This window comes from Rutilus rutilus, assembly GCF_951802725.1.
Source record: "Rutilus rutilus genome assembly, chromosome: 10".
In the NCBI taxonomy this organism is placed as follows: Eukaryota; Metazoa; Chordata; class Actinopteri; order Cypriniformes; family Leuciscidae; genus Rutilus; species Rutilus rutilus.
The window spans coordinates 16583427-16597180 of NC_140215.1; the positions used below are offsets into that span (position 1 = coordinate 16583427).

The 13754-nt window shown below is 39.0% G+C and overlaps 1 protein-coding gene across 1 annotated transcript in view; it reads right to left on the reverse strand.

Moving 5' to 3' along the window:
- Positions 1 to 13754, reverse strand: part of plekhm3 (pleckstrin homology domain containing, family M, member 3) — a 42220-nt gene that overhangs the window by 2588 nt on the left and 25878 nt on the right. Inside the window, exon 7 of the mRNA XM_084420499.1 lies at positions 5911 to 6068. Coding sequence (XP_084276625.1) covers positions 5911 to 6068 — 158 coding nt within the window. The remainder of the gene's footprint in view (positions 1 to 5910; positions 6069 to 13754) is intronic.

Here is a 13754-nt window from a genome sequence, read left to right on the forward strand (position 1 = left end):
ATACTCAAAACAGTTCTGTCTTTTATATATATATATATATATATATATATATATATTTATATATTTATTTATTTATTTTAGTGTGAGAGCGTACTTTGCCTGTATTTGTCAATATGCTCACACACTTACACTCACCTAAAGGATTATTAGGAACACCTGTTCAATTTCTCATTAATGCAATTATCTAATCAACCAATCACATGGCAGTTGCTTCAATGTATTTAGGGGTGTGGTCCTGGTCAAGACAACCTCCTGAACTCTAAACTGAATGTCAGAATGGGAAAGAAAGGTGATTTAAGCAATTTTGAGCGTGGCATGGTTGTTGGTGCCAGACGGGCTGGTCTGAGTATTTCACAATCTGCTCAGTTACTGGGATTTTCACGCACAACCATTTCTAGGGTTTACAAAGAATGGTGTGAAAAGGGAAAAACATCCAGTATGCGGCAGTCCTGTGTGCGAAAATGCCTTGTTGATGCTAGAGGTCAGAGGAGAATGGCCCGACTGATTCAAGCTGATAGAAGAGCAACTTTGACTGAAATAACCATTCGTTACAACCGAGGTATGCAGCAAAGCATTTGTGAAGCCACAATACACACAACCTTGAGGCGGATGGGCTACAACAGCAGAAGACCCCACCGGGTACCACTCATCTCCACTACAAATAGGAAAAAGAGGCTACAATTTGCACAAGCTCACCAAAATTGGACAGTTGAAGACTGGAAAAATGTTGCCTGGTCTGATGAGTCTCGATTTCTGTTGAGACATTCAGATGGTAGAGTCAGAATTTGGCGTAAACAGAATGAGAACATGGATCCATCATGCCTTGTTACCACTGTGCAGGCTGGTGGTGGTGGTGTAATGGTGTGGGGGATGTTTTCTTGGCACACTTTAGGCCCCTTAGTGCCAATTGGGCATCGTTTAAATGCCACGGCCTAACTGAGCATTGTTTCTGACCATGTCCATCCCTTTATGACCACCATGTACCCATCCTCTGATGGCTACTTCCAGCAGGATAATGCACCATGTCACAAAGCTTGAATCATTTCAAATTGGTTTCTTGAACATGACAATGAGTTCACTGTACTATAATGGCCCCCACAGTCACCAGATCTCAACCCAATAGAGCATCTTTGGGATGTGGTGGAACGGGAGCTTCGTGCCCTGGATGTGCATCCCACAAATCTCCATCAACTGCAAGATGCTATCCTATCAATATGGGCCAACATTTCTAAAGAATGCTTTCAGCACCTTGTTGAATCAATGCCACGTAGAATTAAGGCAGTTCTGAAGGCGAAAGGGGGTCAAACACAGTATTAGTATGGTGTTCCTAATAATCCTTTAGGTGAGTGTATATATATACAGTGAGGAAAATAAGTATTTGAACACCCTGCTATTTTGCAAGTTCTCCCACTTAGAAATCATGGAGGGGTCTGAAATTGTCATCGTAGGTGCATGTCCACTGTGAGAGACATAATCTAAAAAAAAAAAATCCAGAAATCACAATGTATGATTTTGTAACTATTTATTTGTATGATACAGCTGCAAATAAGTATTTGAACACCTGAGAAAATCAATGTTAATATTTGGTACAGTAGCCTTTGTTTGCAATTACAGAGGTCAAACGTTTCCTGTAGTTTTTCACCAGGTTTGCACACACTGCAGGAGGGATTTTGGCCCATTCCTCCACACAGATCTTCTCTAGATCAGTCAGGTTTCTGGGCTGTCGCTGAGAAACACGGAGTTTGAGCTCGCTCCAAAGATTCTCTTTTGGGTTTAGGTCTGGAGACTGGCTAGGCCACGCCAGAACCTTGATATGCTTCTTACAGAGCCACTCCTTGGTTATCCTGGCTGTGTGCTTCGGGTCATTGTCATGTTGGAAGACCCAGCCTCGACCCATCTTCAATGCTCTAACTGAGGGAAGGAGGTTGTTCCCCAAAATCTCGCAATACATGGCCCCGGTCATCCTCTCCTTAATACAGTGCAGTCGCCCTGTCCCATGTGCAGAAAAACACCCCCAAAGCATGATGCTACCACCCCCATGCTTCACAGTAGGGATGGTGTTCTTGGGATGGTACTCATCATTCTTCTTCCTCCAAACACGTTTAGTGGAATTATGACCAAAAAGTTCTATTTTGGTCTCATCTGACCACATGACTTTCTCCCATGACTCCTCTGGATCATCCAAATAGTCATTGGCAAACTTAAGACGGGCCTTGACATGTGCTGGTTTAAGCAGGGGAACCTTCCGTGCCATGCATGATTTCAAACCATGACGTCTTAGTGTATTACCAACAGTAACCTTGGAAACGGTGGTCCCAGCTCTTTTCAGGTCATTGACCAGCTCCTCCTGTGTAGTTCTGGGCTGATTTCTCACCTTTCTTAGGATCATTGAGACCCCACGAGGTGAGATCTTGCATGGAGCCCCAGTCCGAGGGAGATTGACAGTCATGTTTAGCTTCTTCCATTTTCTAATGATTGCTCCAACAGTGGACCTTTTTTCACCAAGCTGCTTGGCAATTTCCCCGTAGCCCTTTCCAGCCTTGTGGAGGTGTACTATTTTGTCTCTAGTGTCTTTGGACAGCTCTTTGGTCTTGGCCATGTTAGTAGTTGGATTCTTACTGATTGTATGGGGTGGACAGGTGTCTTTATGCAGCTAACGACCTCAAACAGGTGCATCTAATTTAGGATAATAAATGGAGTGGAGGTGGACATTTTAAAGGCAGACTAACAGGTCTTTGAGGGTCAGAATTCTAGCTGATAGACAGGTGTTCAAATACTTATTTGCAGCTGTATCATACAAATAAATAGTTAAAAAATCATATATTGTGATTTCTGGATTTTTTTTTTTAGATTATGTCTCTCACAGTGGACATGCACCTACGATGACAATTTCAGACCCCTCCATGATTTCCAAGTGGGAGAACTTGCAAAATAGCAGGGTGTTCAAATACTTATTTTCCTCACTGTATATATATGTATACGTAGATATAAATTATATGTGTGAGTGTGTGTGTGTGTGTGTGTGTGTGTGTGTGTGTGTGTGTGTGTGTGTGTGTGTGTGTGTGTGTGTGTGTAAACATATAGTACATGTCCTTTTAAATATCTTCTTTTATGCAGGCTAAAAAGTTTAGTCACAGTCTATATAAAACTACTACTTCCTTTACTAGAACAATTAGGAGCTCAAGGGCTCCTCATTCCTCTAAAGAGAAGCGACTTCTCTCTGTGCACCATCATGGGCGGTAGTAGCCCAGTGGTTAAAGTTTTTGGGCTGCCAAGCCAAGACTTAAACCAAGATCACTGTTGGCAAAGAGGTTGTGCAATACTAACCAGAAGTACTACTGGTGGTCTATTCCTGAAAACGGTCTGCTTTGCACAAAAGCATAAAAAGGCCTTGCTCTTATTAGAGTTTTAGAAAGGCATTCCTCTTGATCTAATATGATTTCCTCTTTATTTAGAACTATTAGTAAACAGACCCCCAGAAATGCAAAAGTCTTGCAATCTGAAGCATGCCCAACATAAATAAAACCTAAAGCATGCTAACAAGATAATACTAGCTGACAGGATGTCTATTTTAAATCGGCCTCTATAAATAAATAATTCTTTCCAACAGTAAGGATCCAAAAGCCATAAGGGCTGTGGTGTACTTGCTCATCAGAGGTGTGGTGGTGGTTTGTGGAATTTATGGATTTACAGTGGGGCGTGGAAACACCTTCTGCTCTTATGACTGCACAGTAGTGGCCTATTGAGCATGTACTGTTACAGATACAACATGAAGTGCATACAAACACACCCATGAAATTCTGGATAAACTAAACAGGTCACGCAGTGAAGCAGTTAGTGCAACACCTGAATCCAGCTGTACTAACAGACATGCTCAATCAACCATCGACTGGGTCTATCAGTGAATCAACGTGTACCAATAGTAAGGCTGTAAAACGATTTATAATTAAATGCAATGAATCTCCTCATGCATTCATTCCTTTTTTTAGGAGAGAAAATAAAACAGTGTCTTGTACTTAGAAAAATATATAATATATATATAAAAAAAATTTCAAATATATATATTTGTAATATTCGTAATTTTATATGTATTTAAAAAAATCAAAAATATATATAAAATTTATTAAAACTTTTACACACTTTTAAAATTTTTAAATATTAAAAGAAACAAAAATGTATTCACATATTGTGCATATATTTTTATATATATATTTAAAAATACACACAAATTTCATTCATTTTTTGGTCTCTCTCCATACATACTTTATAGGTCTGCTAAAAATAATAAAATATTTTTCCCCATTTCATATTTAAACTTTCGATATTTCATTCTGTTCTGTCTGATTTTCTGTAGACTTGGTCAGAATAGTCTAAAGAAAATCAGACAGAACAAAATGAAATATTGAAAGTTTAAATATGAAATGGGGAAAAATATTTTAACTATTTTAGATAAATGTAACTGCATTAACCTTATCTAATTCATTTCAAAATATAACACACCCCTAACCGATAGTCATTGAGGCTTTATCAGTGTTGCCGTGTGAGGAGCTATGTTTAAATGGCAGCATCTGTTCTGGGAACTGCACTCCACTTCGCTGGAGAGTCCGAAAGATTCTAGTCACACTGGTGGCATGAAGACCAGAGAGTGGTTTATCAGCTGCAGGCCATAAGCGGCCAACACACAGCCTGCTGAAAAAAAGCTGAGATGCTCGAAGGATTAACTGTCCTCTTACAAAGGGTGTACTATCACTGCATCATCACACCTCAATCCACCACCCGCTGGGTGTGACTAACATGACACAGAGGCTGGACAATCATCAGCAATGAGCTGCGGACCATTTGACAGACAACTGGCACTTAAATAAACCACACCCAGGGCTGGACTGGGACAAAAAAAATAACCTGGCATTTTGGCCCAGACTGGCCCACTATATGATCATAAACACCACCCATCTTTGCACGCCCTTAAATATATGCATACCAACTCCTATTCCTTAAAACCACTAATGCCATGTAATGAGTTAACAGATGAAATAAGTAAAAATTCGACATTTATTAATACAGTTGAACTATGCATAACACAGTGATGAATCCTAAAACAAGCTATAAGCTGCAATGGCATAGCAATACCAGTGTTTCTCACAGGCAATCGTCACCTATGCAATGTGGAAATAATCTGTAACTGGGTTATGGGTTCCTACACTCGATCATGACATAGCTTAAGTGTTTTGAAAGTAGTTGCCACAGGAGCTGATGAAGGTCAGAAAACATATATTTTGACACATTTTACAGTGTCTGCTTTAAGGGCCTGTTTCTATTTTTATTTATTTTTTTCACGCTATTTCTCTGCACAATCCTTGCGTTTCTTCTCCATCTCGCAGACTATTTTGACAGATACACACTGACACTGCTGCATGCTCGCTCACTCGTTTAAAGTTGTGATTGGGCCAGCCCAGTGTCAATCAAGAAAAGAACCAATGGGCCGCTGATCTACGTGTTTCATGGGCTGGTCTGTCAGAAAGAAAAAAAAACGCGGACTTTTTTTGACCACTGCATTACACCGGCACAAACCCAGCGCTGCCAATTAAGCAAAACAAAACGAATGGGCCGTCGATGTACAAATTAATTTTATGGGCCGTAAAAAAAAAAAAAAGTATGTATGAGTATGAGATGTATCGGCCCAAAAAGCACGTCGGCCCACCGGGAAAGTGCCCGGTATGCCCGATGGCCAGTCCAGCCCTGACCACACCTGTGGTGCCACTGAGTCTAGTTAGTGAAACGTAATTGCAACAATGGTTGAAAAGTTCAGCTACTTTTATTTTTTTAGGCCACTGCATGTAGCATCTTTGATTTCACAGAGCTGAAACGTCATGAGACATTTAGAGGTGAAACAGCGGTTACATATCTCACCTTCTGGTGGAATTCTCCTGGAAGGGATAGATGACCTGACCGTTTTGACAAAGCTCACAGATGAAGCCCTTCTCCCGGCACAGACTACAGCTGTAGACATGAGAGCTGGCAAACTTGATCACCTTAGAGAGGAAGGGAGCGAGCTTTCCATCTATGACCTGCAGAAAAGAGAAAGACATTACAAAAGTGGAAACTGTAAGCATTCCATAACTGAGGGGTGGCCGATATGATTGTCACAGTAGGAGTCATTTTATTTCACTTTAACAAGATATATCACAATATAGCTATTTTTGCTGGAAATAAGGTTATTACGATACCAAAAGTTTAGATTCCAATCAAATTTCACAATTCTCAACACCAATTTCGCAGCAAAATTGTTAGCAATAAAATAAGGAACTAATTACAAGCAAATAGGACAAAGAAATGCAACAGTACAAAGATACAAACGAAATAAAGAGTGCTTTATGTTTTTCAGGTAGGTCTATCGAAACACTACAGAAATGTAGGATGTAAAGCCACGCTGTGTGAGCAGCGTTTTGTGTGCGTTTCGGATGTGTGCTCACAGAAACAGAAATCAGAAGCAAGCAAGTACCGAATTGAGTTTCTTTAGCATCTTAGTGTGGTTGCATGGTTTAAAATTGCTTGAACGTTTAAACTGGTAAGGCTTTAAAACGCATGCAAATGAAATACTTTTGTGACAGCGCAGCACTGCAACCTCATATGAGCGTAACCGCAGTAGGTGCAATAGTCTAAAATCGACCAGTTGTTAAATAACACATTTTGCCATACTCTACCAGTATGTCGCTCACCTTTACAAGACTGGATCTTGAAAATTACAGTAATCATCCTGTTAACAGTTAGAGGTCTATCTGAGATTTTTAGCGACTGGACAAACACTTAAGAACAAGATACAATGGGAGCCAAGTACAAAAAAAAAAAAAAAAGAAGAAAAAAAAAGACATCACATCAGGAATCCACATGAAAACTAATGAATGCTTAGAGAGTGGGGGGTTGGCTACGGATCGAGGGTGGGGTAATTCCTTTTGGGAGACTGTTTGCAAAAAATAATATGTGAATGCCATTTATCGGCCAGAGTAGTTAAAAATCGGCCTGGTCTTTGAAAGCGGGGCGCTGAAGAAGGTGTATTGTGGGATGTTGAATGAGACAGGGGAAGGGGCCTAGACCTCCAGTGCATATTCACCAAGGGGGCAGAGACAAGTGGCTACACCTGGCAGCACTGCAGCACACCAATTAAAGGGTCTGCCAGCATTCTTCAGCCCTTCCACAAGGATGGAGGAGGAGAAGAGGGGACAGTGGAGCAGGAGAGCTGGGGAGGGTGGGACGGGAAGGCTCGAGGGAAAAGAAAGAATAAAAGGAGGACCACCGAAGTCTCCCACGAAAGACACGCACACACATATGTGAGCGGGGAGAATGGGTTGAAAAGGGGAAGGTTTGTGTGGGAACAGGGAATCTAGACTCTACAGTCATGGCCAAAGTTGCCAGATGATGTGTTTAGTTACTTAAAACATGGTGTGTATGGTTTACATTTATGCACTGGGCAGACGCTTGTATCCAAAGCGACTTAGGTGGGATTCAAGGAACATGTTTTATCAGTTCTTGCCTCCCCTTGGAATCCCATGACTTTTGTATTGCTAGTGCAATTCTCTAATGTTTGAGCTACAGGGTTTATTGGAAGGTTGTACATCAAAATGTCTACATTTCTTACATTAATGTATAAATGTCCATGGGAATGAACTGGGTAATGTGTATTGTGCTCTAAGACTGAGCGATATATATCGCATACTTCAAGATTTTTCCAGTGATATAAGATTAAGCAACAAAGAAGCATTTTAAATCTACTTGGCAATAATTTTGTTGACCACTGTTGCAGATGGTTCCTCTAACTGAAAGCCGAAAGTAACCCTTTTAAGCCATTTCAAAGCAAGCATAATGCAGATGTACATTTATAATATAGTATATAAATATTTTTAGATTCTATTAAATAACATTTTTAGAATATATTAAATAGTCAAAAGGCTTTTTAACGCCAAACCCTACCGTGCTCTAAAAATGTAATAATAATTATCATCATCAATTTTATATAGCGCCTACAATTAGCTTATACTTTACATATGTAGCTTTTAGGTGCTTAATAATAAAATCTACAATACAAATATGGGTATAACCCTCTGTATTTTGTACTATTGTACTATATTTTAATTAGATAATGTTTTTATTTAATATTTTGTATGTTGGGGCATATTACGGTATTAAATTATATTTATGCAGTAGTTATATAATCCATTCATTCACTTTTTTGAGCATGGACCTGAAAGTTACATTTCCAACTTAAACTGCCATTAATTCTTGAATGCTTTGGAACACAGACTTAAGTTTGGTCTCTTTTTAAAAACACAAAAAAACAAAAATAAGTTTTACATTTATTGTTATGAAAATGCACAAAAATACTATTTCAAATTTTTTATATGAAATATATATTTTCAAAAACACATTTTACTCTAAAACTGTGAGAAAATCAAGGCCATTAATCTAAACAAGCTGTGCTCCAAATTTGAGGTTGATAAAAAGTAGCTTTCAGTAAGAATTTGTTTGTGCGCAGTACCAAACGTTTCCAATAAATGAAATTTGTCTCCCATTCATTTCCATTGCTGTCATTTTTGACAAGTGTGACACACAAACCTTTACCAAGTTTTGTACCATTCCAATGGAGATAAAAATGTTGGTAAAAAATGACCCAACAGCACCAGAGGTTTATACACTCCAAGAATATTTTCATTACATTTGATCCCTTTTCAACATTTCATAATTCACTATTAGAAAGAATTCTTCACATTCCACCAAAGCACTGCCCAAGTCAAAAAGACACTAGGCAGAAAGACCCACATGCAATAAAGTAGTCATTGTCAATGCCCAATGAACATAAAGGTGAAGCTGTTGGCAGCCTTTCTCAGTACAGGCACCAGGAGAGCCCTTAACCATCCATCCATCAAGTAGCTTTCAGTTCAGAGTCAGGCACTCCTGTTTTTCTCTGCCCGGGCTGACAGGAGCCCAATACCCTGCCTTTTCCCATGTGGTGGAGTAATATAGCAAGGCATTAAGGAAACGCTGCAAGCCACCAATCAAAGCGGTGTGGTGAGCACACTTGCCGTCCTTTGGTAAAGATGATGTATACTCCCCTTGATCAATGTTGGCAGAGGGAGTAATTAAGCATTTCAATAATTTAGCAGGCAAGGTGAGCGAAACGGCGAGTACGCCAGACTTAATGGGGAGGGACTGTGAAGAGCAAGAGGGCTGTTAAGAAGAGTTACTGACAAAGAAGTGAAAGTGTGAATTTATGCATCAACAGCTAGACAAGATCAACTGATTTAAAATGAGTTGCATTAAATCATCCTCAAGGGCTCAGTTAAATAGTAATAAGGATAAAATGTTACCTAAAATATGACTATACATTAAAACACATTAATACATATAAATGTATATTAATTTTCTTTAATATACGTTAATACACTTATTATACGTAATATACACTACTGTACACTACACATTAAATGGACCAAAATTGACATTAAAAACATTTATAATGTTGCAAAAATTTCTGTTTAAATGTTAATTTTTATTCTTGTTACTTTAAATGTTCTATTCATCAACAAATCCTGAAATTGTGTTCAACATTGATAATAATAAGAAATGTTTCTTGAGCAGCAAATCAGCATATTAGCAGGATTTCTGAAGAATAATCTGACACTGAAGACTGGAGTCATGATGCTGAAAATTCAGCTTTGCCATCACAGGAATAAATTACATTTAAAAATATATTAAAATAGAAAACCATTATTTCAAATTATAATATTTAACCAATTTACTGTTTATAATGTACTTTTGATCAAGTTAATGCAACCTTGCATTAGAGACTTCTAAAACATAAAAAAAAACTCTTACAGACCCCACATTTTTGAACGGTGAAAAAGTATATATGTAAAATAATACAATTTTATCCTCAAAATAAACATTACAAAAAAAAGTTTACATAAAACTAATGAGAAATATTAGTCACTATTCAAATTTGAGACATTTTTAATGTAAAAAATTTGTACAGATGGTCAGATGTTTATCTGTTGAAGCACAATATGCACATTGGATCATCTCAAATAAGGCTGGAGAACATGACCATCAGGTTTTAAACAAACTTGCAGTTCAAGCAAAAGGGAGACACTGAAATAAGATATTCTGAAATTCATGTTCATTTTAAAGTCATTGTTTAACTCAAATTTTTATGCTGAAGAAAAAACCTATAAAAATGCTAAACATGCATTAAAGTTGGGCGACTCACTAAAACCAGCATCTTTGTGGCTATTTCGGGGGGCATGGGTGACGTCTGCCAAATCAGCTCCCCCCAAATCCCCCACCTTTTGCTCCTGTCTTGCATGTGCTTTGTTGTCAGTTGCTTAATCCCCTAAAACCACAGTTTAGCGCCTACTTCTTCATCCCCTCCTCAGCCCTGGCCCTAATGTCCTCGCCCGCTCCATTAAACGGCAGAGAAAGGGCCCAGATTAGACAGATAAAGAAAGTGTGAGCTCTGTTTGGATAACACCCTCCCTGCCAGGGCCTCGCAAAACAGGATTACAACTGGCGTGTGTGAGGAAGTGAGAGAGAGCTGGCCAGCCAGGGTACAGCCGCGTGAGATGGGCATGAGAGAAACAGCGTGAAGATCCATCATATTTGTGAACCGTGGACAGTAAACGCATTGGTCATAACAGACCTGGGGCCTGTACCATGATGGTAGTTGAACAAACTCAGGGTTGCAGGATTAGTTTGGAGTTGACAAAACCAAACCAATCCAACCAGGCTTAGTTGGTACCATGATGCTGATCATCAGCTTTCTCTCATCAACTCAGGCTTTGATCCGTTTAGGAGTTTAGGTGTGACATCAGTAGCGAACAGCCAATCACATGCTGAGAAAGAGTGAAATTGCAATTCATTTCTCGCAAGATTCACTTCTCTCTTCTGCAGAATATTACGAGATTAAATTTAAAATTGATATTTTTTTAATTTATACAAATTTACACAGCAAGAAGAAAATAGCTGTCTATGGAAGAGGACAACTAAAAGAAAAAGTCTTGCTATATCAGTGCAAGTAAAAGTTGTGAAGTTAGTTTATACAGTTGATAAAGGTATTGAGAGAATTGAACATTTAAGCTCACATGTAGTCATTGTTTAGCTTTATCTATTGATTCTAAAGCATATTTATATTATCTTTATATATTTATTCATTTAAACTCTGTGATCGATTAAGGGTATAATAATTACATAAATAATATATACTAAAAGCCAGACGATTTTGTCTTTAAAAATCATTTGCTATGTAGTGTACAGTAGAAACAGGTGGAGTGACTTTATCCTTTGCTCACAGCTGATTGGTCCAAGTTCTGTTTGCAACCTTTTACCTGGAACATAACCTGCCCAGGACCAGGTTAGCCGTGGAGCGTAAGTTACTATGGCGATGAACACTGCTAAAAGCCAAACCACTTTCATAGTGCCTAAAACCCAGGGTGTGCGCAAACTAACCTGAAACATATTTGTCTAGCAACCTAAACCGGCTTCATGGTGTAGGCCCCAGGTGTGATTTAGGCATCCTAGAAGCAAGATGGTCTTCCGAAAGTTGATGTTTCTCTTGGTGAGAAAAAACACTTGATTCAGATATATAACTTCTGAGGACCTGAATGTTATCGCTTGAGCTCAATTAAGGGCATATTGTTGCAGAATGTTGGCAAGACTAATGCTGTTGCCTTCGGGACAACACATACAATACAATTAGCATTTATATAGCACTCTACTTGTGTCCAACTTGGTGCACTTGGTAAACTTTTCATACTCTTCCAGTGAAGACATCAAACAAGCAGTGGCCAAACAAAGCTGGCTTATAGGCAAGTTTAACGCAAACTAATATGGTAAAGGGGGTCATGTTTTTAAAATAAGATTGCCCAAAACTTAGTGCTAATTGTTAGAATAAATGAGGAGAGCATTCGGATTTGGTCAATAGTGTGTTTGGAGTCTTGCTGGAGATCAGCATTGAGTGACCTCAACACGGAGGGCGAGCATTCCAGAGCTGCGGAGGAACCGGCACTAAGTAGAAACACTAAAAGAAAATGGCTCCTTAATAAGGTAAGCCAATTAAGAAGCTGAAAGAGAAAGTAATGTGACGTGAATGGGAAATGCCTCGAATTTGGGCCTTACACAGGCAGTGGGGGAGAGAGTATAAAGGTCTTGTGCTGAATAAAAAGTACACAAGAAGGGGGACAAAGTACTGACAGTGCAGAGAGTATTTAAGAACCACGGACAACTGTGCCGTTTCACTTCAAAGATGCAAGTATGAGCCAAATTGATGTAACAAAGAAAACTGGTTCACAATAGCAAAATATATTCTGAATTTTTAAAGAGAAGCCAATTTTTAGGCACTGTTTTAAGACCCACCGCTCCAATACTGAGCAATATTACTGTGACACAAACAGGCAGAGAAAAAGAGAAAGAAAGACTATGGTAAGCATTACTACTACAATTGGTCTTACTTAAGCCCCTTTCACACAGAGCATTGATCCCAGAAAATTGCCATACAAAAGCTAGAGTGCCTTCTGTGTGAACGCAAACACATCCCGAGATTGATCCCGGGATGGGGATCTAGTAACATTGCTGGGATCAGTCCCGGAACGCGCCCTGTGTGATCAAAAGACAGGACCAATGCCGTAAGGGGTGTGAAGCTTAGATCGTTCGCCAACTTAGTGGAACGGTAAGCGAAGCGCTAGTTTTTGATGTAATACACGAGTGTGGTTTCTCAAGAAAGGAATCTCAGACAGTGCGGAGACATTACAGGTCACATCCTGATGTCACTTGTCTTTACGGGATCTTTACGGGATGTGTGTGAACGCACGCACAGATTCCAGAAAATCACAGGCAGTGTGAATGAACCCAAAAAACAAAACAAAAAAAACAACAATCCCAGGTCACATTATCACTGCTTTTTCAGGAATCTCTATGTAAAAGAGGCTTTAGGGTTAGGGGTTTAAAGATACATTTAAAAATCAACTATACAGCTTTGTTTTGTGGCAAAAATAAAAATAAGTTAAAAAATAAATGAATTAAAACTCATATAATATATACTAATTATAAAATAAGTAAATAAATAATTTACTATAAATGAATAAATAAATGAAAAAAGCAAGCTCTAATTGACATGTTGAATGTAAAAGACATAAATAAACGTACAATAAAAAGCTAAAGAGGCAGTGTCAGGCAATGGGATATTGGGGAACAATAGAATGGAATGGAAGCAGAGGCAGGACTGTCACGCTTTGTTTTTCTGCCTGTTGCTTCTGAATGACAGTAATTAGTAGGCTGGGTGGGGGGAACATAGGGTGGAGAGGGACTCCAGCCTCCCACCAGGAGACAGAAGGGAGAGGGGATGTGGGACAGAAGAATAGATGTTCTGAGAGCAACAGAAAAATAAGGGCAGGGGTCATTCCCAAGAAACAGAAGAGTGACAAAAAAAAAATGCAGGCACGGTGGCAGGGGTGTGGGGTTTGGGGGGGCAGAATGAGGGAAGGAGAGAGAAAAAGAGGGGAGACGAGAACACTGTTTGCAAACAACAGTTGTTTAATTAACAACAATGGACTAAATGGGAAACTTTTTCCAAGTGAAACAGTAACCTGTACATTATGATGTTTTGAGGCTTGATTTCAATTAAAAAGCGTGTACATTTCTTAGTTTCAGTTCAATTCAGTTTTTTATCTAATATGCAAGAACAAAGAGAAAAAAGTTGATGACACAAT